General features: G+C 25.2%; 3 protein-coding genes and 1 long non-coding RNA gene across 9 annotated transcripts; 1 reads left to right on the top strand and 3 right to left on the bottom strand.

Annotated features, from left to right (window-relative positions):
* The first annotated feature begins 1,544 nt into the window (after positions 1-1,544).
* Positions 1,545-3,612, top strand: LOC112600123. Of its 2 annotated transcripts, XR_003114987.1 has the most exons (4): positions 1,545-1,798; positions 2,064-2,152; positions 3,163-3,383; positions 3,518-3,612. It is a non-coding gene; the product is annotated as an uncharacterized LOC112600123 (long non-coding RNA). The 2 variants fall into 2 exon arrangements; XR_003114986.1 differs by having other exon boundaries at positions 3,163-3,612.
* A 5,305-nt stretch (positions 3,613-8,917) lies between these two features.
* On the bottom strand, positions 8,918-10,894 carry LOC112600089 (myogenesis-regulating glycosidase-like). The gene is made up of 3 exons (XM_025347247.1): positions 10,844-10,894; positions 10,591-10,747; positions 8,918-9,225 (listed from the first exon to the last, which is right to left on the bottom strand). Exons 1-3 carry the CDS (start codon positions 10,889-10,891, stop codon positions 8,939-8,941), a joined length of 492 nt encoding a protein of 163 aa, XP_025203032.1. The 5' UTR covers positions 10,892-10,894; the 3' UTR covers positions 8,918-8,938.
* Positions 10,895-13,838: 2,944 nt separating this feature from the next.
* On the bottom strand, positions 13,839-18,391 carry LOC112600087 (myogenesis-regulating glycosidase-like). Of its 3 annotated transcripts, none has more exons than XM_025347246.1 (8): positions 18,240-18,391; positions 17,702-17,803; positions 17,299-17,606; positions 16,710-16,929; positions 15,212-15,470; positions 14,445-14,826; positions 14,189-14,345; positions 13,839-14,091 (listed from the first exon to the last, which is right to left on the bottom strand). In XM_025347246.1, the coding sequence occupies exons 1-8, from the start codon at positions 18,253-18,255 to the stop codon at positions 13,880-13,882; spliced, it is 1,656 nt and encodes a 551-aa protein (XP_025203031.1). In that variant the 5' UTR covers positions 18,256-18,391; the 3' UTR covers positions 13,839-13,879. The 3 variants fall into 3 exon arrangements, with proteins under 3 accessions (XP_025203031.1, XP_025203030.1, XP_025203029.1); XM_025347245.1 differs by having other exon boundaries at positions 16,572-16,929; XM_025347244.1 differs by having other exon boundaries at positions 16,473-16,929.
* A 2,382-nt stretch (positions 18,392-20,773) lies between these two features.
* Positions 20,774-26,803, bottom strand: LOC112600090 (translation initiation factor IF-2, mitochondrial). Of its 3 annotated transcripts, XM_025347249.1 has the most exons (15): positions 26,608-26,803; positions 26,423-26,537; positions 26,038-26,149; positions 25,530-25,716; positions 25,254-25,414; positions 25,014-25,190; positions 24,649-24,698; positions 24,373-24,590; positions 22,925-23,129; positions 22,729-22,833; positions 22,300-22,441; positions 22,095-22,232; positions 21,307-21,471; positions 21,077-21,220; positions 20,774-20,994 (listed from the first exon to the last, which is right to left on the bottom strand). In XM_025347249.1, the coding sequence occupies exons 1-15, from the start codon at positions 26,634-26,636 to the stop codon at positions 20,822-20,824; spliced, it is 2,121 nt and encodes a 706-aa protein (XP_025203034.1). In that variant the 5' UTR covers positions 26,637-26,803; the 3' UTR covers positions 20,774-20,821. The 3 variants fall into 3 exon arrangements, with proteins under 3 accessions (XP_025203034.1, XP_025203035.1, XP_025203036.1); XM_025347250.1 differs by lacking the exon at positions 26,608-26,803 and having other exon boundaries at positions 26,391-26,466; XM_025347251.1 differs by lacking the exon at positions 26,608-26,803 and having other exon boundaries at positions 26,042-26,149; positions 26,391-26,465.
* Positions 26,804-27,104: the final 301 nt, after the last annotated feature.

Consider the following 27,104-nt stretch of genomic DNA (forward strand, 5'->3'; position numbering starts at 1 on the left):
GTCTTCATTGTATAATCCACCAAGAATCTTTATGTTTAAAAAAAATTTAAATGGAGCATGTTATGGATATAGTTATTAAAACAGTGAATTGGATTAGATCCCATGCATTGAATCATAGAAAATGTAGTACATTACTCGATGAAATGGATGTTCAGTATGGTTGTTTACTATATTACAATGAGGTAAGATGGTTAAATCGTGAAGCAGTTCTACAAAGATTTTTCAATTTATTAAAAGAAAAAGACTGTTTTATGAAATCTAAAAACAAGATTTTTCCAGAATTAACTAATAATGATTAGATTAAAGATTTAGCTTTCTTTGTTGATATTACTGTACATTTAAATATTCTCAACCTACAATTACAAGGAAAAAACAAAGTATGTGCGACTCAATTCATTCATTTACGATAAAATTACGGTTATGGGAAACTCAACTTTAATTAAATAACTTAGTACACTTTCCTACATTAAAACAGTTATCCACAGATAGTAATGACGGTAAAAAATACATTTCACACATTTTATCACTAAAAAATGAATTTATGAACAGATTTGCAAATTTTCAAAAGTATAAAGATGATTTTCTACTTTTTAATGAGCTATTTTCCATAAATGTATAATATAGAACATGTAAAGGAAGATTTCGAACTCGAGTTAATTGATCTCCAATGTAATTATATTTTAAAATCAAAATTTAAAACTGTAGGAGTTCTAGAAATTTTTAAATATCTTGGAAACAGTTATCAAAAACTAAAGAAACACTTTTCTAACATTCTATCCATATTTGGTAGCTTTTATGTATGTGAACAATTATTTTTTCTCGTAAAATTAAATAAATCACAAAGTCAAAATCAAATTTCAAATGTCAAACTACAATCTGTTTTACATTTGGCATCAAGAAATTCTTGCGCAAATATAGACAGCTTGGTACAAAAAAAAAGATGTCAAGTTTCAAGTGCAGCTCAAAAATAAAAATTATCAAATATTCAAGCTATTTTTAAATTTTAATTATAATTTTTTTTTTTAAGTTAATGTTCATCATATTTTTTTCAATGATAATTTTGTAGTAATAATAAGTTAAATATAAACAACTACTTTGTTTATATTTTTATAAATATTTTTGGTAATAGTAATTATTATAATAAAAGTAATTTCATAATATATTAAGTCACATTTAAATAAATGGATTTTGTATGTATCGTTGCCTTCATTTTGTCTTTAGTTTTTAGTGTAAAAGTATAAAAATGATACTTAGAATTTGGCATGTGAATTTTTTTTTGAAAAAATATATGGCACGTAGGTAATTTGAGTTTAAAATTACTGACTTACGCCATTCTCGTTTTTTGAAGCCAGTGCGATTACATAGCTTAGTTGGCGTGTCGTGATCTTTTCCGGCTTTTTATTAATGCGCCACGAATTATTTGGTGTGGAACCGCAGAACCGCTACTTCCGTCCGTAGCAATCCGTTTAGTATTTTTGTGCAACGTGGTGTGTTCTGATTGAAGTTGTTCTTCGTTTTATCACCATTCGTTCATCGTAGTGTTTGTTTCAGTAACCTAACCTAACGTAGTCGCGTGTACAAACTTAAAGTGACGTAAAATTAGTTTTTTTCGAAATAACCATAAACAAGCGATTGCGAGCCAAAATAAAAAAAAATTGACTCTTTTTACAATTTTTTGCGCGTACATTTCATCAATAATACATCTTATAATGCATACAAAGTATTGTAACTAACAAATAATTCTATCATTCTGAAAATATAAATTACAGTGTTTTTTTAAAGAAAATGGTTTTTCGAGGTATTTTTTTTAGTAAATATTACGACTTTTGAAACTTAATAAAACAAGGGACCTTTTTAATTAATTATTATTTTAAAAATAAAGGAAGGGTATACTATCATAAAAAAAAAAAAAAATAATAATAATAGTTACGGCGGTTACGTAGTGACGTATTCATATTGTCGATTCGATTAGAAATAACGAAAATTTTGAAAATTAATCCGATCAAACCGTACATTACACTTGAATTGTAATTAATATTATTCAAATCATTTTCCCCACAAAGGTGCAAGTGGTATGGCAAGAGAAATGACAAACCAGCCTATCAAGGACAAGGAGTTTTATTTGAACAGTGGAAACCTATTTAGTGATAAGGTAATGTCGTCAAAATTGATTATAAATATAACTATATCAGTGCCGGTTCTAAGCCAAAGAAACCAGAGATTCGTATATGAGAATAATACTTTCCTAATAATTAAACACTTACATGTATTGAATATATTGATGCATTTTGAGTTTTACATACTGATCCCAACTTAAAATGCTTAATCAAAACAAAATGGTTGACATTTCCAGAAATAGCCATAAAATGTTATTATGTATAATAAATGTTATATTATAATGAAACTTGTATTAAATTTCAAATGTTCAAGCCCTTGTATTAAAATTTTCTAATTTTATTAATTAAAACTATTATTATCTACTATAAGTAGGTTTTAAATAATAAAATTATTTGAATACTATTAATAAAAGTCATTTTAACGATTATTGGTAAATATCTCCGAAACCTAAAATATTATATAAATATAAATTAATTGAATATTTAAAAATATTATAAAAATTATCATATTAATCATATTATATTTGTGTGCATACAAAAATTTTTTTGTCGTAAGAATATTTTCAGTATAAATACTAAGTATAAAAATATAAGATAAACAGCGAATGAATTTACTGTTTTTTAAATGTATTCATATTATAATTGAATATTTAAGTTATTAAATATGATATAACCTCAGTTATTCCAAAACAATTATTTTTGGTTATTATCCCCGGGTGTTTAAATTCTTAGATCCAAACCTGCATGTATACCATGCTATGTAATATCATAATAAAGAAGATGTGGTATTTAATGATCATAGATAGGGCACATGTCCAGACGAAAGGACTTTCGCGAATATTTGGATCGGAAGGGTGTGCTGGACAAGTTCACTGAAATTTTTATGGAACTATACGAATGCCCAGTTATGGAATTTCCAACCGTAGAGTAAATGAAATAAAATACACACTAAATGTTATTTATTATTAACTCTTATATACACGCTAAACAACCGTTTATATTTGTATACATTTTAATTATTATTTATTATTGTTATTGCGTGTAGATATGTTAGGAAGATGATGGTCAATCCAAATCCGGATGAAGAAAAAATATCAAACATCCGGATCAAGCTGACCGACGCTTATTCGTTCAGGGATTACCTGAAAAACGAAAACGAAAATTTGAGGGCAATAATTATGACCAACAATAGCATTTCGGTGGAGGAGAAATAATATTTTATTACATTGGCAACAGATCGCAGAAAATCTACAGACTATAATAGTGGTATTTAAGTTATAATTATCAATAAGTTTTCATATATTTAGTACAAATATTATTTGTTTAAAACCCACAAATGAGTACAGGTTACATGCATGACGCTGTATTAATAATTTTGTTTGTGTAATATTATTTTTTAGATTCTTTCAAATTGGTCGAACGGTAGTAAACATTTTTTCACTAAAATTGTCTATAATCAAAATTAAATGATGTAGCACTTTTGAGAATCATTAAAGATCACAAGAATAATAATAATAATTAAAAATGTGTGAAAAAATAATTAAATAAAATAATCACAAAAGATTACAGAAACTTTCATGTTTGAATTTTTTTTTTTTTTATCGTACGGACAATGTGAGTTTATCAGTCCTGTTTGTTTTGCTATCTGGTACACGAACCCAATTATCCTGACGGAGGTTACCCATTTGCGCCATTATAAAAATGTAAGTTATTTTCCGGGCGATCGATATAATTGAGCTATATTTTATCTATTTAAAAAATAATTATATGACTGACGTTGAATTGAGTCCCGTAAATATTTTTGGGTTATTGAAGATGAGTCCGACCAATATTGTTAGGTTATTCTAGTTGAGTCTCTTTCTTTAATTGTAATAACAAAAATAAAGAGTCAATTAATTTAAAAATATTAAAAATAATAATAAATAAATTTAATTTTTACCTAAAGAATATTTTTTAATCGACAGTTATAAAAAATTACTAAAAAAAATTGAAAATTTGTCATACTTATAAATATTTCTAAAAGAGTTGACATTTGTTAGAAACTTTATTATAATGTAGGTATTAAAAATAATAATTTGGAAATTTCGAGTACATACTTATCTTATTATTTTTGGAAATATAACAAAATATTAAAAAATGTTTGAGGAGAAATAAGTATTTTACGGGTGAATATTTAAACATACACTCCATTTTTCACTCGTAATAATTTGATAATTAAGTAAGTATTAACTAATTGTGAGTCATCAGCTATATAGGTAGTCATGGCATTTTATCTATCGGACTCAATTCAAAGATATTAAGATAATAAGCTGGACTCAATTCAAACACATAAAAGTAGGGGTCGCTGTAAATTGCGTCCCGTTTTAAATTTTTTATGTAAATTGCGGCCCGGGTATATTTTATACATACGTAAATTGCGGCCCGGGTATATTTTATACATACGTAAATTGCGGCCCCGGTATATTATATACATACGTAAATTGCGGCCCCGGTATATTTTAATATATTTGCCTACTTAAATATTTGTCATTGTTATGTAAATTACAAAATCAATATTTTCCTTCCCATTTTTCAGACTTAGGACTGGCAATATAATTATTGTATTCATATTGGTATGGTTAAAAATATTGGTTTTGCTGTTTTGTTTATAATTAAAAAATATATTATTAAAAATAAGTAAAAATGTGTATAGTGAAAAAAATAGTACCTATTATAAAAATTCAAATTAATATACTGGTAAAAACTTATAAGATAATTCCCGCACATAGTCTAACTGAGTAATATTTTTTGCTTGCAATTCATACATTTTGTCATGTATAAATGATTCTTTGTCAGTCATTTTTTTGCTTTTTGTTCCCTGACTTCTTAATATAATATACGTATCACATTGCATGTTTTTTAAAATTTCAATAAAATTAAATATATTTGGGTGTGACAAATTGAACGAACTATTTAATTTTTTATGAAATGATTCACAATTATTTGTAGTGCGCATCGTTGAGGATACAAATTCAGCCCATATCTGTGGTGGAAACTCCGCGTCGTCGATTATATATGTTTCTAATATGTAGTCGGTAAATTGTACTATCCTATTATCTTGTGGTTGCAATGCCATTATATCAAACGCAAAACAATCTTCAACCATATCACAACTCAAAAAAGGAAGCCCAAAAAATAATTTTAAGAAATTACTTATATCGGTATTATTTCTTTTGTAATCATTACTTAATCCTAGCTGCTGTATTTTCCTGTACCAACTTTGACCAAGGTGAAATCTACACCCTTTTACTTCAATAGAAGGCCAAACATGTCTTGCAGCATTGTGAATAGCTTTTTCAAAATCGGCATATAACCGAATAGGATTAAATTGTAAGTCATTTTTTTCGCACTCTATAACTAAATGATGAAACGCTTGTAAATAACACTGTGTAGTCTTCGAAGGTAATAAAATATAAACGAGTGGAACATAAGACTGATTTATTGCACAGTGAACAGTAAATAATTGATGGTATAATTTTGGACAACTTTTGAATGTACCATCTACAAATATAGTATCCGAATCGCATAACACTTTTAAATTGCTTAATGTAGAGAAACCTACTATATTTGTTTCTTTACTATTTACTAGCAAAAAATTTTCATTTTTGTTTGTTTTGAATTCTATTTTGTCAAAAATATTTGTAATTCCAAAAAAGTGTCTGGTAATTTTGGTAGTATAGAAGCTCGAGCATTGTGTAAATTTCTTTAAATCAATTTTACGTCTTGTGTAGTTAAAGATTCGACATCAGCATTTTTTAACTCAGAATGAATAATTTTAGATAGCCTTGTAAAAATATCATCAACGGCTTTTCTTTTTAAATTATTATTAAGTTTTTGACGATTTATAATTTGTTCCGAAAGTTGTAGATGGTTATGATCTTTAAAGCTATCTATACATATACTGTTATTATTAAATTTTAAAAAACACTTACAAGTTTTGACTGTACAACGCCAACGTTGAATATCATTCTTCAGAAGTTTTTGAAAACGAAATTTGAAACCATCAACTATTTTCAACGTTTTATTTTTTTCACTTTTCATAACTTCCATTGTTATTAAATTTAAAAAAAAAATATAAATACTAATTTACCAAATACTGTAAATACTGTAGACCAATGTAAAAACTCGTGCGAAATATTTCGATCAAATGCACACAGCACACTGGCGGCTAGTAATATTATATAAGTGAGCATCAAGTGATCTTATCGATCAATATTAAAGATAATATAACCAGCCGACCGGAAATCGGAATATCCCGGGCCGCAATTTACGTACATTTCAAATATACCCGGGCCGCAATTTACGTATGTATAAAATATACTCGGGCCGCAATTTACACAGTATATAACTATGACCTTTTTTGCAGGACGCAATTTACCAACTCCGAAAAGTAGCATGGACTCAATTCAATATAACCGAATTATATTTGTTTACCTTTTACTACCTGGAGAGTGGGCTATTAATGTATAATACAGTAATATACTACATAGTATATCTAACGTTTATTATTATTTTTTTTTTTTTTTAACACATAAAAAAATTATTTTTTTTTTAAATAATGCCATATAGATTAAACAAATTTAGTTTAAAACAAGGTACATAAAATCAGTCAAATAATTATAAATATTTTTTTCTAGTTCATAAAAATACAATTATTTTTTTTAAATAGTATAACACAGATTTTATAAACTTAAACTTCGTTTTTACTCTTTCTTCATGATCTTTTAATTTAATTGAGAATATATTTATTTTTTAATTAAAGTTTATTTTCTGGCTTTATTGTTCTTACGCTTTTAATTTTAATATTAATTTCTGATTGATCTACCAATAAAACATTTAAAAAATTATAAATATTTAGATGTGACATAAAAATTATTTTCAAATTAATGCGAACGCCTAAATATGCGAAGGGAAAATAGTATTGTTACCAGTGGTGAGATGTGAAGTTTTGGCTGCGTAAGGTGTGTCCTGTGTTTTAATTTCTAAGTAGGAAGACATTATTGTCTCATTGTCTCCTATGACGCTTCGCTATTGATTGTCACAAATATAAATATTTCAAATATATAATCTGAAAAAGTTGTTAATTACCCGAATTGTATCACTATTTTTTCCTGTCTTGTAAGTCATTTTTATACCGGTATAAGTGGCCAGTTTAAGTGTGAGCTACTATTATTTCAAAGCTAGACAATAATATGTTCAAAAGAATATAATGGTTAACTGTATCGAAGATTTTGGTTAAGTCTAAAAATATTTCCAACGTTTTATTATTATTTTCTAAATTATTATAACACAGAAGTTGAAAAACTTGGTACAGTGCTTAAACCTGGTTTAAAACCGTACTGATTTTTTGACAAAATATCAATCAATCTAGTTTTAATAAATTTTTCTAATATGTTTGAAAAGATGCTTAGTATGGACCTATAGGTTATAATTATTCATAGACGCTTTATCCCCACTTTTAAATAAAGGTTTAATCACAGCCAATTCCAGGATATCAAGGAATTATGCAAATATTAGGGTAAATGTTTTGCTAAATACTTAATATTTATAATATATAAACCAGAAGAGGATTCACTATAAATTTACTTATACTTTTTAAAATCTTGACTGATATACTCTATCCAAACCCACTGAAGTATTTTCATTGAAGTTATTAATAACCTGTAGAATAGTTGACGGCTCAATTTTTTAAGAAAAACATCATTAAATTAAATATTATTATGTTTACGGCTTGGTTTCAATTTGATTGGCTTTTTAGATAAACTATTAGCAATACTTATAAAAATATCATTAAATATATTGAATGCTTTTATTTGATCTTTTCTGTAAATTGTTCCAATTTTATTATTCTATATTTCTTGATTTATATTTAGCTCTGGTATCTTCATTAATAATTAGTTTCTATGTTAACTTTAAGTTGCAAGAACTTACATTTTGAATTTTTGTTAATAAAATTTTATCTTTGCTAGCCTTACAGTTTTCGTAAAAATATTTTTATATTTTTTGTAGTATTAAGCTATCCATAAATTATTTGATTGTTTTTTAAATTTCATTGAGAGATATTGCTTACGGTGGACTAAGGTTAATAATCTGTTAGTCATCTACTCTTCCAAATGATTATTTTTAGTATTTTCTAATCTACACGTTGTAGATCTGTCAATAGCAAATTTAATTATTATACATACTATTGAATACAGTATAGCGTCATTTATCATCTATATGAACATCACTACATTCATTATATATTTCAGTTTATTTTCCATTCATTAACTTGTATATAAATACCATAATATTGTAATCAATTGTAGGCACTTGACATTCTTTTTTTTTTTTTTTTTTTCAACAAATTCAGTATTGATAGGTATTGAAGTATATGTAGTACAGTAATCAGTTATATCAGTCAGTATGACACCGACATTAATTTTACTTATTAAGTAATCGTTACCATTAATAAATTTAGGTCTAAATATGGGGGAATTATTTATTCCGCCAAAACTACCTGTTTAGGAAAAAGGTTTGTATCAATTCCGCCGGATACTGTTTAAAATATTTTAATAATTTGGTCGGCTATTAATTCTATATTGACTATATTTATACATCATATAACTTTTGGTAAAATGTTAAAATTATAATTACCTTTTATAATATCACGTCAGTGGAATAAATTAAATTCCAGTTACATTATTCGATAACTGGCTGTATATTGAAATATATAAAAACAACGTTTTAATATTACACAATGTTAGGTAGGTAACTATAAATTTTATATTATACATAGAATTTCATCTAAATATATACACGATTAAACTTAAAACGAAAATATAACTAGCAGTTGATATATGGCAAACCGAGTTGGATGGTTCGGGTAGCCTCTCAGAACTAAGTCTAGTAAACCACGGAAGAACTTCAAGACTGGCAGGGTAATTTATCAGCCATGTTTTTCCAAAAAAGGGTGGACTTCCGGGATTGTTTTCGTCCCTCCACAAACCCGTTGGCAAGTATATATTACGTGAAGTTGCGCCTTCAACAAGTACTGGAGCTACCAGGATATTTTCACCCAACATAAATTCTATAAACAAAACAATCACATTCAAATAAACAATAATTTAAAAAGAAAATAATTATTTTACAGAAAAAACAAATATTGATTGATATTTTTAATAAAACAAAACAAATAATAGTTGAATAAAAAACCTATCGCACAGAATAATTTATTTTACAATATTATATAATACGGATTTAAAAATAATTGTTATGGCTGTAATTATCATAATCATGATTGCATTGAAAACGAATTTTAACTTAAAACCATAGTTATTCATATTCATTTATACATTTTAATAGTTTTTCTAAATTGGCACTTCCTAAATGGGTGTAATATTTTAATTTTATACCTAGTTGTAAATATATACTTATATACAAGTTTAAAATACGAAAATACTCATAATTTTTTTGAAATTAAATATAAATAAAAACCAATAATATAACAAAGATGGGACCTTTTTCGTTTATTCACTACCAATGACTTAACGCAATACGCGTGTTTAAGCACTCGTCACTATGCTCCTCGGTGCCATCGCTTCGCTCCACAAATCGAAAATATCCTGCGGCTTGCTTTATAAATCCACCTCGAGAAAGTAACAGCTAACAAGGTACTTACCGATCAATGGTAAACAGCTATTTGGTCGAGTACACTGTTAGGTTTGAGGTGGATTTGCATAGCAAATTGAGAGATATTTTCGATTTATGGAGCAAAGTTATGGCACCGAGAAGCGTAACGATGAGTGCTAAAACACGCGTATAATAGTTATTGATAATAAATATAAACCTACAGATGATGCACACTTTATACCCCTAGAATCTAAATAACATGGCTGTAGATTAACGATAGTAAATGAACGGAAAAAACCAAAAAAAGTAGTAGTAATGAACTAATGGGAAAAGTCCAAAAGATGTTATTAATAACTTACTATTACCATTATATTTAATACGTAATATAAATCAATATACTATACTGTAAAAAAAAAAAAAATATGAATTCTACTGAACATATATAATATAGTAGTTACTATGATGTACTTTTTTTGTAAGAAAGAGGCAAAATAATGATTTATATAACCATCACATCGTTTTATGGAAAAAGTCGAGTTTTAAAGATTTAAATTTAATTTGTTAATATTAATGGTATAAAAAAAAAAAACTTCATATTATTTAATACTATATTGTTAGTTTTTATAAATAAAACAACCACATATAATGAAGATTTATCTAAATTATGAAAAGCAATCGATAAATTAAATTTCTTATTATTTTTATAAGATAATAATATATGATCACTTCCATTTGAGTATTTACTTGTATTTATATGAATAATATGTTATTACACATTTCTACATATTATTATATTTAATAATTATAAAATCTATTTTCTTACGGTCATCGATTGTGTATGCATCTATATCAGTGGGATCAATCCACCAGACTGGAGGATTCACTGGACTACCATTTGCAACAGTATTTTTCATTAGATCCACAATCGTGTCGGTATAGTTGCTGCGGAGATCCATAAAATGTCGGCACAAGCTTAATGTCTAAAATTTATGAGATATCGACGTTAGTTTTAAAAAAAATTACAATATTTATTTTATCCATCTAATGTTAACGTAAGCCAATCAAAACGTAATTACTTGTGAGTCAAAGTCCCAAGGAGTATATGAAAACTGTACAACGGGCATAAAAACTAATAAAATTAAAAATTGTTCTTAAAAAAGGTTGTATTTTTTATTGTATTATCAAATATATACCTAAATCATTACAAAATACCGAAATGATCGACCTTTGGAGGCTCGATGGGGGCGTCCGGTTTCTTTAGTCGTACGTCGCTCCACACGACAATGGTGAGTGGTGACACAGAGGTTAGCTGTACCGGCGCAGGCAACGATTCCGCCTCGACAGCAGTATCGACGACGCAGCAATGGTGACTCAGTGATGACGGCGGCGAGACTTTGACACACCTAAATGCATTGTAACAAACTGTTATGGTCTTATTGGTTTCTTAATAACCGCACCCTCTTCGTATGTCGTACCTTCAATAATAAATTCTTGTGGACTTGTGGTAACGACTTGATTATCAGCGAATTATTAACTTTAAATAAAGCTTAATTCAACTCCGTCCCTGTTGGCTGGTATTCCATTTCCATATGCCATTATAAGAAAGTTGACTGACATTATTAGGTGTCTATTTACATAGATTAAGATTTTTAGTATTTTTCTTAACCTACTTTGGTTATACAGATAATTTATAATGATTCGTGCCATGCCAATAAAAACTTAATACATGACTAAATTAAATTATTAGAAAATCTAAAATTTGAATATTCAATTCATATTTCCAAATGAAATCGTTCGGAACAACGAAAATAGTTAAAAATAATACTGCAAATGGTCAAAAATTTAATTCAATATTCAGAATCAAAGGTCAAGTTAATCATAAAGTGGGCTTATTGCAGAGTTGGGCGTTATTCGAATGAAATAAATATCTGCAGATAGTCTTTCAATATAGCACTGTTATAACATAGGCATTATCTAATTATTATATCATATAAATTTGTTTGTACGTGCTAATACTTTAAATAGTTTATAAAATAAAATAATAAAAACATGTCAACACAAAGCCATTGCATTCAAGTAAATAATGTGGGAATATAGATTAAAGTCAATTAATTGATTTAGGTATTGTAATTATTTTTTTATGAGAAAAATAGTTATCTTGGAGATATTAAACACAATAGATTAAATTATACGAGTAGAACAAATTAATGTCAATAAAAATATGATTATTATTTAATACTATTTAATAATTAAAAAAAAAACAACATTCGTCTTAGATTAGATAAATTAGATGTTTTCCGTTTCCCATGAATCAAAGACTTATAAGTAATAAGTATCAATAAAAAAAAAAAGTAGGAAAGTTGGTAGCTGCTATACTAAACAGTAAGTATCATGTTTACTTTATTATTGAGTAGGTCACTGCAGTAATGAATGTGTTAAATTTCAATTCAATTATCTAGTCATTACATACGAAAAACGATTCTGTGCAGAAACTGCAATCAGTTCACATATTATAATAATTTTTATATTTTATTACACATTTAAGTAAAATACATTAATTTTTGAAAATATCGAATTTATTATATAATTAATTATCACAAATTATAATAGCATAGTTATAAACTTTTGAGTCAATATTAATTTACTGTTGAACAGTATGATTAGGTCTGTTGTATGAATAGCCAATACTTCAAAATTAATTTAAATGTTTTGAAAATTACGTGTATTAAAATATAATATTAGCAAGAATTTCAAGTCTCCACGAATATTTTTGTATTACAATAAAATAATATATTTTAATGTTGCAAAAGACTCCACAGTTTCATCGAAAGAAATATTTTTTATGAATTCACTTTCAATAAACAAAATTTCAAGGGCCTTCCTTTTAACCTATCATTATGGCAACCCGTAGTCACGGGGGGAACATTGCCCCTCCCCCCTTAAACCTAGTCGTTGTCCTTCTAAAAATGTTACCATAAAAATTTAATCATGCGAAATCAGTGTAATATTTAATTTTTCACGTAAACTTTAATATAGTTTTATTTTTATTCTTTAGTATTATTCGTTTTGTATTTTTAAAATAAATGTTTCATTGTAAATTCCCAAAATATTCTACTATAAATGGATATTAGATGAAAAATTACAGTTGTGTTAATTTAATGAGATGTCGCTGTAAATAAATTAAAAATTGCATAAATATTGTTTTTTATATATAATGCCCCCCTCCATAAAAAAAAAAAAATTGGTCTGGCTACGAACCTGCATTAATAATAATAACCAATAAGTTCTCAATATAGTACAAGTAAATAACTTAATAATATACAACCTACCCCTATTTATACTTATGATGTTATTTACAGAACTAATAAGTCAACAATTGTATATTTATTGTGCATTATACTGTTAAATAAATATTAAAATTATTTTATTGAATTTTCAGGATATAATATATTTTTGTAAAAAAAAAAAAAAAACAATAATAAATATATTGTATAATTGATTTTTAAAATTTGGTATTTCTATTTTATAACATTTATTGGGTTAAATCTTACGAAAAGTATATCAAGTTAATTTAATGAGGTCTATATACTATATAACTACAAGTAAATATTACAATCAATGTAAATATTAAGCTAAACAAACATCAGGGGTTAAAACTGTACCGAAAAGTACTAGTTCTTTGACTAGAACCTTTATTTCAGCAGTTTAATTTTTTTAATCTTGTTTTAACTATTCTCAAAATATTGATTAAAACAAATATAAAAATAACTTATTCTTTTTTTATTTTGAAACAAAACTAAAGTTTCAGTATTTTTTTAAGAAAAACAATTTTTTTTTTTCTATAAATCAAATTAAAACCAAAACATTTTTCAAATTCCCTCTCAAGAATTATATGATTTTCCACGCTACATATACATTGACCATATTCAAATATTAAATATTTTTTATATTAAAGAATTTTAAAAAATGGAAACAATTTGTAAAAGGTCAGTTAATATAATTAAAACAATCAAAATAATTAGAAAATAAAAATTTGTAATCAATTTTTATTTGTACTTTCAAAAAATAAAATTAATAAAAATGTATTTAAAAGTAAAATTTCAAAAAATTCATTAGAACGTATGGTGACCCGGTGAAACTCTGGTAAACCATGGAAGAATATCAAGCTTGGCAGGGTAATTCCGTAACCACTTTCTACCAGTAATTAAATGTGAATTCGGATGGTTTTCGTCTCTCCATAACCCAGAAGGTAAATAGATATCTCGGAATTTAGCACCCTTGACAATCACTGGAGCAACAAGGATATTTTCACCTAAAAGATATTCTGTAAAATGTACATTATAAGTTAAATTATTTATTTAAAACTAAAACAATATACCTAGTTATTTAAAATTGAAATGTATTTAGGTACTCGTACTTACCATCAGCGATTACTTGTGCAACTGGATCCGTGGGGTCGATCCACCAGACAGGAGGATTTAACGGAGCACCCTTACTTACACTACTTCTCATCAGTTCAATAATAGTGTCTGTATAATTAGCACGAATATTGATTAAATTTCTGCATATATCAACTGTCTATAAAAAATAAAAGATTCAGATTTTATAACGGTTGAGTCAGTTTGGTCAATAATTATTTTTGTCAATGATTAAATCATTAATCTAACCTAACCTAACCTGTTGATTAAAATCCCAAGGTGTATATGAAAACTGTACAACTGGCATGAATACATTTGCTTGCATCCATCTAATATACATCTCTTTGGAAGGTGGCAAGTTATCGTAGCCATTTCCACCAATCATATCAGGTAAAACAAACGGATATCCGATCATATTCAACTGTATCAAACATGTTATTAATGTAGGTAGTCCAAGTTGAAAATCCCATCGAGAATTACGATCCATCATTCTTAAAAGACGACCGAATCTTTGACTTCTTCTGGATACTCTGTACTCAATACCATTTCCAAAAGATGTAATCGTTTTAAGATAAGCGTTTACGATATTATCAGGATAGTAAGTCAGATTATTATCGTGAAATATTGGAAGCTGTGGACTCCTAAATAAAACAAAAGTATAACACAGTATTAGTAAATATTTTTTGATGTTTGATAAAAGTAAAAAATAACCATTACATATTTTAAAGAAATTTATACTAGAATGTTCAAAATTTATATTCATTTATATAAAATTAATTTTGTAGTTATATTTATTTTATTATATTTATGTAATACAGTGTTTTATATAAATTATGAGTATACTGTGACAAACAAACTTCACATTGTAAGTGTATCTATGTTTAATTATATTATTATGAAATACTCAAACTGAAAGTCCTATAATAGTTATTAAATAATGTTTAGTCTTAAAGCTTACATATCCAATTATACTAGTCGTAAAATCTATCTTAATATTAAATAAACAAATTATTAATAAACACATACCAACTACTTTCTCCTGCGTCGAACTTGAATGTATCAATTCCAGATATTGCAAGTAAATTACGAAGAGCATTAGACCACCATGCAGCTGCTTCAGGATTTGTGAAGTCTATATAAGATCCAATTCCATTCCACCATGTAGTATTTATTTTATTTGATGTACTTTTCACAAAATATCCCTTGGTTTTGGCGATATCATGACGAGGACATTCCAAATTTATGAACGGATGAGTCCACAAAGAAGTCTTGAAACCATTTAATTCTATAAAGTAAGTAGGTATACGTGGTATAACACATAACAATTAAACAAATACCCAGCTTGAAAGTATAATACGTTACAAACAGGAAGATTCTTCCAGAGAATAAACTAGGATATGTGGACATAATATTACTAAGTACCTAATAATTAATATAAATGGAAAATGTTATTTCCTATAAAATAAACAGATTTATATTTTTGAATATATACAATATTAAAATTAATATTTTAAATAAATTATTTTTAATACATTTAATTGAATAATATAAATTTATATTATACATTTACATGTATAGAGGTGTATAAAACATATATGGATTTAGGTTTTAATAAAAAAAAAAGTGTTTCGTCATAAAAGTTTTAGTGCAATATATAATAATGTATATGTTAAAATGTAAAATATATAATTTTAGATTAAAATACAATATTTTAATTTGTAATTACAAATTAACTCAAATAAATTTTTTTTTTTTTTAATAATAATATGCAAAACAAATGATTTTAATTATTTACGGAAAAGCCAAATAATTTAGTAATCTGTTTTGGAAGTTCACTTAAAAATGTATTTTTAATATGTACTTGGAAAATTTATGTGTTTAGATATTAAATGAACACACGGCACTTTCAATTTTTATTTAATATTTCATCATTGGTCAATTTAATTTAATTTTAGTGAAGTATAATGTGATTACTGATTACATAAAATATATTATTATATTAACATAAAAAACTATTTGGTTTTTTTTTTTTTTTACTAAAGATTGGAACCGTACTAAATAGACTGCTTTTTACCCGACCACTTTTATTTATTAATTTATTTCTGTTATTTGCTTGTTTTTTCGGTTTTGAAGAACAACAGATAGTTTGTATAATATATATTTATAAGAAATATTAGTAATAACTATCAATTATACAACAGTACGTCTGTACAGTAGTACCTATATAAATTAATAGTTAAAACAAATTATTAATCCAATTCTTAATAATAATTAATTTTATATATACTTAGGTCTGTAATGAGTTTTGTTATGTTCTCAAATCTAGATGTATTAAATTCTGAACTACCATAACATGTCTCCCATTTGTCATCGATTTCAAGTGTACCTCTAGGAAATCCATGATCGATTATTTCTTGAGCAAAATTTTGGACAGAGGACGTGTTAACATCAACTTTATATCTTGCCCATGTAGACCAAATTGGATATTTTATTATATATGGGTCAGGTATAGATGTAGGCATACCTAATATATCTTTAATAGCCCTTTCGTGTGCTTCTCGAGGGTTTTTGTATTTGCATATTTGGTATTGCATAATGTTTCTAACTTTTCTATATGGAGCAACAACTTTAGCTGTAAAACACATTTGACCTGGTCGTGGACCATTTATATCTACAAATAGAGCAACCGACTCGTCAATATGAATATAAAATCCATCAGAATTAAAGAAATAAGACTCGGCAATCTAAAATAACAGAAAAAAATGCATTTATAATAATATTAAATTCATTAAATTATTTATTCATTTTTTTTTTAAACAATAAATAAGAATTAAGTGAAAGGTAAAAATAAATTTATATTTTAGTACAAATCATTTGTTCAGTTAGTTAAAACATATATAGGTATCTATTGTTAGTAATTTTTAATTGAAAAAATATCGCCAAATTCTGACTTAAAGTTTAGTCGAAAGTTAATAAGTACAGACATTCTTTAACAATTTCGTTTGAGCTTACATACAAAGAAGCATAGTAAAATTCTAGTTAAAAGTTTGGCTTAATGTTTACAGAAGCTTTACGTACAGAATAAATTTAAATAGTTATAATTTGATACCTACTGCTTGGCTGCCTAATTCTCTAGTCAAATATGGTATATCCGTCCAGTTGAGTTTATTCAGTGGCCAATGTTGAAAAGTCGTTTCGGCACCACCATACCAAGAACTGTTCTCCATATCGATACAAAATTGCAATACATTGTTCGTCGATTGTGCTACATGCTCGAAATTCTTACATTCTTGCTTGTTTGATTGTGAAAAGTAACGTAAATAATATACGTTATCTTTTGTCTTGGATGTACAATTACTTAGAACTTTATCAATACAATCTTCATAGAAGTTAAGCTTAAGGCTCTTTTCGGTGGTTGTTTCTAAAATTAAAAAATACATATGCCCGTAATAAAAACAATACAATAAAAAGCACATGAACTAATTTTTAATATTATTTAAAATATTTTAAAATTACTTCCATGTTCCCCTTGCAATTTGTTCTCGCTGTCTAAGTACAAAATAATATTGTTTGACGCCAAGCACTTTGACAAAAATGCCAATGTAATCAAATAAAAAACTAAAAATTAAAAAATTAACAATTTAATTGTAATGGTTTATACCCACTTGTTCAATACCTAATGTCTAATTAATTTTTACTGATTGAATATTTATGTTATTCGAATTAAACAAAATAACCTATGAAATGAAACAAGATGCATATTTACATAATCCTCAGTAAAAATAATGCTCAGGTAGACCCACGCACAAGGGGGGGGGGGGTTGAACTGCCATTGCTTTTTTGGCATCTAAGTCATTATCAACAATTCGTTTTTTTACAAATTAAAAGGAGTTTACATAACCTATCCTAATTGTAATAAACTAAAAAGTTTTAAGAAAAAAAAACAAACGAAATTTTAAATCAAACATAATGTACAAAATAAAATCATGCATAAATTCATTAAGTCTAGTCTAACTTTAAAATAATGTTTATAAAATATATAATTAGTAATTACCAAATAACTTAGTCATATTTCTCCGTATGTATAGTAACGTAATATACAGGTTCTCTGGCCATTGAATAAATTATAGTAGATAGCTGCTATACCTAGCTTTGTATTTTATAGCAAAATTTTTTTTGGTAATAAGTAGGTAGGTATCTAATTGATGTTTTCAAAGTTTTAATGACATTTTTATAATACTTACGTCATTGATCATTGTACGTTTGATTATTATATTATTCATTCAATAATATTTTAGTATTGAAGTATTTTGTTTATTCGTGTTAATTAAATATGAATACGATTAATTTTTTTTTTTTTTTAAATCATTATTTACATTATTTAGTTATGTAGGTAGTGTTTCTATTCATTTATAAACAGGTGACTGTAAAATAAAAACAAATAAGCAGGAAATAGTGACTATGCATTAATTTTGCCTCACCTATTTCAATAATACCTACGGCTATATAGGTATATAATATTTGTATGTTAAACTGTTATAATATGCATATTCCAAGCTAAAATTATTTTAATTTTGAAATTAATGATAAATTATGACATTCAAAAAATAATAATACTATGGATTCATCTATATGACTTAATTGTTTATGCTTTTTATTCGTATAATCATTTGATATTAAATCTCGATTTTTTTTTATTATTATTATAGTGTCTGTATATTCTGAGAAAATGATGTTATCTATTTTTATACCCCTTGGTGTAAAGGGTGACTCTTCACAAATATTTTTTTTTAATATTTAACGTGCAAAATCATAACTATTTTTTTGTTGGTTGAAAATAATTAATAATGCGCGACCAAAGATAATGCTTAAGGTCAGTTTTCACATAACAGTATACAAATATGAAATATTATTAAGTTTAACTGTAATAACAGAATAATTTAATTCTTTTTGTGTTTATAAATCAATTTAGTATACTAATAAATAGGTACTTCAATGTGATCTATTTGTGTGTTTTTTCAAACTTAATTTTTTGTCAAAATCTTGAAAATTTACAAGCTATTTTGTATTTTCATACCTAAAAATGTGTAAAATATTAAACTTTTATAACTAAAATTATCAAACCTAATATATAAGGTTTCTCACAAAAAGATATTACTGAAACTTAAAAATCTAAAAGTTAACAGTTATTTTTATATATACTGAAAGTTTAAATTTGTACATTGTGTATTGCAAATATTCAAATGAAGAATATCTATTTTAATTATTTTGTTGTATGTACTATGCAGAAAAGAAATCATAACAATACAAATTAAACTTGGTACAAGAACAAAGATATATCATTAAAATCATAAAAGCCTAAAAAACAATTATTGGATACAACACTATGCAACTTACTGAATTCGCTTATTTTAAAAATGATGTAAGAAAAAATAATCTTTACTAAGTTATTATTCAATGAAAAGATCAGCCGGGAAAAAAGGATTGATTGCAGCAACAAGGCAAAGCCTTTAAATATTCAAATAAAAATAAATAGAATAAAACTTTTTATTAATAAATAGCTTTGTGGAGTGTAAAACGTAAGAAAACAATTCATGGTCATATTTCCTGTACATTTTAATACTTCACTAAGAATATAATAATTATGTTAAATTAATGCATCAAGCTTTTAAAGGTATTTTAATTAACTTTTAAGCAAAATTAAATCTGAATGATTAGAACACACTGTTATTAATCTTAAACAGTGTTGTATTCCCTCTCTAAATTAAAGTCGATCGATCAATGAAAAATTAATTATTAATTATAAATTATAACCATTACATTATTAAGTATCTATAGTAAATACATATTTTTTTATATGTTGCCTAATAGAAAAAATTAGTATGCTTGATAAATATAGTTAATATTATATAAATACTTATATTTGATTTATATTTAACTAAATTGCTATTCAAAATATTATACAGCTGTTTTCCAATGTGATCTACCTTCGTTTTATAAACTACACGATTATAAATATTAGTATAGTATCTTGTCTACTAATGTTTTGTGTTTTATTATAGATAAAATGCGCTCATTGGTATTTTATACATTTTATCTTTATACTTCCCAATACAGTTATATACAATATACTTCGATACAAATATTAATTAAAGGTAATTTACTGTATCAATGCTACCAATCATAAGCAAACCATGTCGAGGTAAGACTTTACTGTTGGCACGAAAATAGTTTAGTGTGTAGAACTGAGTACTACAATAGATCATAATTCATAGATAACTTTTAAAATGTTTTTAAAACAATTTTAAAGTTTTTTTTTTTTACTGAAGAAATCAAATACTTACAAGATTGTGGCCTGCTGTCTTTTGCAACACGTCACAAATTTTGTAAAACTGTAACAACATACTATACTATAATTTTTGGTATGGAAGACCTCATTTATTTTGTGATTTTTAGAAATAACTATTGTAGAAACTATAATTGAAAAAAATAACCTCAGTAAAATAAATACATTTATACTTACATTTAATAAATTTTGTACATAATTGTTAAAATAAAAATGTATGTTTTAATGAATAACTAAACAAAGGTCATAAGACTTAATTTGTATTTCAGTCAATGTAATAAAACAAGTATTTAGAAGCCAGTTTCCCAAGTAATCTTTTGTTGTTGTTCTCGCAACGTATAGCACACTATTTTATCACCGGGATTTAGTCTAATATTTGCATCTTCTAACCGTATACCACATTCCATATTTGTCTTGATAGCGGATACTTCATCTTTAAGGTGTCTCATGGATGATAATTTACCTTTTAATCAAAAATGTTTTAATAGTTTTGTTTTTTTTTTCAATTGATCCTTTTTAAAAATTCATGAGTTAAGTGGTTATACCTCTGTAAAGAACTGTATCATTATCACGGATAACTTTAAAAAGTGCTGCTTTTTTCAGTGTACCACTTGTACATCTACAACCGGCAACTGGGATTTTTTTCTTATTTTCATTAATTAAAAATTCTTGTATTACACTAGCTTCTCCTGTTTAAATATTAAAAACAATGATAAGCTAATGTATAAAAAATCTATATTATAAAGATTACAATTTTAATAAATCAATTAAATACCTTGTACATCCTCAACTTCAACTGGAGGTAAACAATTATTCATTTCTTCTTTTATATCATCAACAAGTTTATAGATTATATTATGTTGTTTAATAGTAATACCAATTTGTTTAGCATTTTCTTCTGCATCTTTTAATGAACCAACATTAAAGGCATATACTATAGCTAAAATAAAAACAGAACAAATTAATTATCATGATAAACATTTATTATATTAAGCAGACGCAACATTACACAGAAATTTACAATTGATATTAACATATTAACTGTTAATAATGTCACAATTTTATTATTTTTAATATTAAAGTAAGTTAATCCCAAAATTGAGCTATTATTACATTTTAAATAATTGAAAAATATTATTTTTTTATATTTTAAAACAAGTTTTATAAGTTTTCTTTCATTTAAATAAAAATAAGCTAACAAGAAAACACAGAAAATTCCAAAAAAGCGTAGTAAAACTTTGCAGCTCCTACAATGGTCTGACCACTATAATTAGCTACAGCGATTGGCAAGTTTTGTTACTCATATACATACTATGATAAATAATGATTTACACCAAAGTTATTTAAAATAGAGAATAATATTAAAAATAACAAATCTATTAAATATAAATTATTAATAAATATTAATTATAATTTTTGACAAACATAAATTTACAATATAATTTATATATTGTAAAATAGGTTTAATAAAATATGGGTGATATGTTGTCTTAGTACAAATTTATATTTTTAATTGAAAAAAATCTTTCTATTGTATAATTAAACTGCAGTAATTATATTTACCTTTGAAAGCATCAGCATACTCAATATCAGTAACACATACGTTACCTACACCATAATGAATGATATCTAATTTACATTGATTACTTTCATAAGTTTCTAATACATCTAAAATTGCCTCAACAGATCCAATGACATCTCCTAAATAATAAACAAGTATATAACATATAAGAGCATAACGTTTTAAAATTAAAATAATTTGAATTACCTTTAATCACAACATTTAAACAGATTTCGTCATCTTTTACATTTTTTCTATTTTCTAATTGTTTTTCTTGATACAATGTGCTAAATCGTCTTCTTCTGAAAATACCACCTTTCTTTTTTTCTGCAAGATGACTTTGATATTCCTAATATGTCATAAAAGTTTATTTCACTCAATATTAATATATAGAATTATTATTGTTTAATATAAAAATGTTGTTACTTCTAGTACTTACACAAATACAATTATTTATTATGTATATTAGATATATATTAAATTAATTTTGTTCATAAATTCAAAAAGTATATTTTATAAATATAATATTATATTTAACAAAATTAGCTCATAGTAATGTGTCATTTTAGGTAAAATAGTAAAATATAATTTAAATAGTAAATAATAAGAATATTGAATTTAATAATTTTTGTTTACCTTATTATGCTCTTCAAGTTTTGATGATATAAAAATACTATCTTCATTTTGTTTTTGTTCAATAGATTTAGATATTCGATAATCAACTACTTCTCGCGCACGTTTCTGCACAATAATAAGAATAATTTTAATAAGTTTTTTAAATAATTGAATAAATAATTAATGTCAAATAAGAAATCGCCTTTAAGATTATTACATCACAAGAAACTTGTAAAAATTCTTGTCCAGCTTGTGGTAAGCTTTTCCAACCAATTATTTGAATTGCATCAGATGGGTTAGCTTCTCGGAGAACATTATTCTGATGATCCATCATTATTCGTACTTTTCCCCAGGCAGTACCAGCTACAAGAATACTATTATTTAATAATTTCCCACGTTGAACAAGAACTGTTGCTAGTTTTCTAAAAAAAAAAAAAAAATAAGTAAATGATAAATTATAGTCATAATTTCAATTTAATATATTAAAATAATTGGGAGTATTTTTAAAAATTTATGTATCAATTAAATATTTGCAATTTTTAACATTAAATTATATTTATTTGCAATAAAAATAAAATATTTATTAATTAATAATGAAAATTAAAAATCAGAAGTCTGTAAAACAAGAATAAATAAAAAGTAACTAAATAAATGAGAATTTCTTAAAAGACAAATTTTAAATAATTCAAAATAAAATGACAAAACATACATTACCAAACAACTATAATTAAAACAATATTGTTATAACAAGATAATATTATACATTAATATACTAAACAAATAATTGGAATATTATTTATTTGTTTTCAAGCATGACTAAAATAAATTTGATATTTAAGTAACATTAACTAAGATACTTGTAAATATATTATATATACATTATATGATTATACGATATTGTTTTAGTGAATAGAATACTTGAAAAATAAAATTGATACCATAAGCACTATGGTAGAAACTAGAAACTTAAAACTATATAATAAATAGTATATATTACAAGAGTTAGTCCAAAAGTAATTTTCCCAATTTTTTTTTTTTTTTTTGAAACTAACATTGTCTATCTGTTTCCAAGAATACTTATTTTATTTTTTTTATCAAGCTGCGCAGAAAACCTTTTTATTATTTTTAAAAGTAATATATATTTTTAAATTAATAAATAAGTTATAAGTAACCCTGGGAATAAATAATATTAAATTATAAAATATTATCTACTATTCATTTTTAGTTTAAAAAAAATAAAATAAAATACAATATAAACAAATACATGAGCATGAATTCTAATAAACTGTAAGTTATATATTTGTTTAATATGCACATATCATAACTACAGATCGGATACCACTCATATTTATTATTAATGGTATTTCCATGTATAACAAGAAATACCACCTGGGATATAGTTAAATACTTAAAAATGTATAAGAATATGATCAGGACAATTTAATAATATTTTAAGCAATTACGGGTTTATTGGTTTGTATATATGGGTTGGTTGTAAGAAAAAAAAGGAAAAACTTATTTTTGGACTAGCTCTTGCACATAGATAATGTGTTGATATTTGTCCACAAGAAATTAATTATCCTTCTTCTTTGTTTTTAAATTATTTAATTATTTACTTTATGTATAATAAAAAATATTATTTTTTTTTATATTGTGTTAACTAACCCTTTTTGATTATCAAGTTTTGACTCTATAATTACACCTTCTGCTGGAGGATTAGGATCAGCACGTAAATCTAATATTTCAGCTTGTGTTAAAATTGATTCAATCAAATCGTTGAAATTGGTACCACGTAAAGCAGATATTTGAACTACTTGTACACTACCACCAAATTCTTCAAGATCCAATCCACCTTGAGTTTGCAACATTTTTTTACAACGTTCCTAGAAAAAATATGTATAAATAAAAAAAGTTCTAAAATGTTAAATTTTAAATACATACTATATTTGCTGTAGGTTTGTCTATTTTATTGATTGCTACAATGATGGGAACTAAAACAATTTTAAATATACATTATAATTATATAATAAATTATAATATTGTATTCTAATTATATATTAAATTTTTATGTTATAAAATTATAAAATAATAAGTTAGTTGTCATAGTTTAGCTATTCGAATTTAGAAGTTATATATTATATTATTTTATTTAGGAAAAATTAGCAGTGCATTTTATTTTATTGTATGGATACACAAGACTAATTTTGGCTGTTAGAAATGATTATTAATTTTAAAAATGTAAATTTGTATACTTATTACTTAATAATAATTTGCATGATCATATATGTTGATGATATAACACAAACCTTTTGCATGCTTAGCCATTCGTATTGATTCAATAGTTTGCTCCTTGACTCCATCATCAGCTGCCACTACTAACACAACAATATCTGTTACATGTGCACCACGACTTCTAATAGTGGCAAAGGCTGCATGTCCAGGTGTATCTAAAAATGTTATTTTTTTTCCATTCTCCAAAACAACTAAAAATAGATTAATAAATACATGAAATAGTGATTATATTAACATTGAATTATTAATATTACCTGGAAAAGCACCTATATGCTGTGTAATAGCACCAAATTCAGATTTAGCCACAGATGCATTTCTAAGAGTATCTAATAAAGTGGTTTTTCCATGATCTACGTGACCCATTATTGTTACAACTGGATGCCTTAAAACTGTACTGTCATATGGCGCTGGAGGTCTAAAAAATAATTTTAAAATATAAATAAATAATTTTTTTTAATTAAATTTAAAGTTACACTTTAAGACACTTTAAATTTAAAATTGAAAAACCAATTTAACTTAAAATTGTATACCTTTTAATGGCGTCTTTTAAATGGTCATCGGATGTTTTTTTATTTGTATTAGGGTTAGATGTTAAATTAGATTTAAATCCACATTTTTTAACAATTTCACGGAGAATTGAAACATTATCTATTAAACTTGTAGGTTTGAAATACATATGTGAATTTTGACCTAATTCAATTATTTTAAGAACATTATCTGTAATAAAAATGTATAATTAATATTAATCAATATTAAATATAAAAAAATATAAGTACAGTATCAAAATTACAATAATTTGAAAATTATATCATACAATGTAAGCAATATAAGTAAATAAGCAAATTTATTATGTTTCAATGTTTTTTAATAACTACTATTGAAGCAGTTTAACAATACATAATATTATATTTGAAGTTATACAGTAGGTAGGCAAAAATGTACAAGACCAAATATAATGTATGAGAGTTCTGAGAGACACCATGTATAATAATGTTGTAAATAGTATTGTATAGTTTCTCTTCGATAGACATAATTTACCTACAGGTATTCCTGTCGCATTTGCCAATTCCAATACAGACATATTTTTCCAAACATCAATAGTTTTATTTTGTTTTGGTTTTAAATTAATTACAGGTGGAATAATAGTTTTCTAAAAAAAAAAAATATTAAATTTTTTATAATAAATATAATTTAAGCATGTAAGTTCAATAATCAATGGTTTTATTTAAATATAGTTTAATATTTAAATGAATCTTCAATATTGTATTAATAAAATTAAGATGTACCTATTTTTTAAATATAACATCAAATACTACTCGCTGTGTTTATAATAGTAATTAAGAAATATCTATTACAAATAAAAAAAAGAATTAAGTAATGGTAAATTGTACCATTGATTCTAAAATCAATGATTGTACTATACTTTTTCCTCTCTAGGTCTTCTTTTTTTTTTTAATACGCTTGATGAATATATATTAGCCTTGAATAGTTCATTATAACATACTCGCAATGGAAAACTATGAACCAAGTTACTCAATCTGAAAAAAAATGTTTAAATATAAATAAATAAACTAGGTAAATTGAAAAAATAAAAATAAATTAACTCACAAGCTAATCTTCCTAGTAGTGTTGAACATATTTATAATTTATAAAACTAATTTAAACGTGTAACAAGTTAACTTAAACTATAATAAAACTAATATCTTATAGCTTATGATGATGAAAATTATCTGATTTACACTTTACGAGTATGGAGACACAATACAATTATAATTTCTGTTGCAACATTTTTATTTGAATTTTTGAAGACAAGAAAATTTAAAAAGATCAGATTTTTCAAGTATAATAATTAGAACATTGTCATAAAAATATTTTTAACACAATAATAAAAAATATAAATAAATAAATTAATAACTAATAATAAGTATTGAGTAATAAGTATTAAATACCTATACCTAACGTACGTTTTCTACGTTTATCTCTTTATCAAAATATTGGAGTAAAATCGTTATCAACATTATGAATAATAAAATTACTGATAACATGGTAACAGACTGTTAACAACCACTTCGGTATACGATAATGATAAACACTAATGTCGGTAC

The sequence above is a fragment of the Melanaphis sacchari genome, unplaced genomic scaffold (genome assembly GCF_002803265.2).
Source record: "Melanaphis sacchari strain LSU unplaced genomic scaffold, SCAv2.0 Contig60_pilon_pilon, whole genome shotgun sequence".
Classification (NCBI taxonomy): Eukaryota; Metazoa; Arthropoda; class Insecta; order Hemiptera; family Aphididae; genus Melanaphis; species Melanaphis sacchari.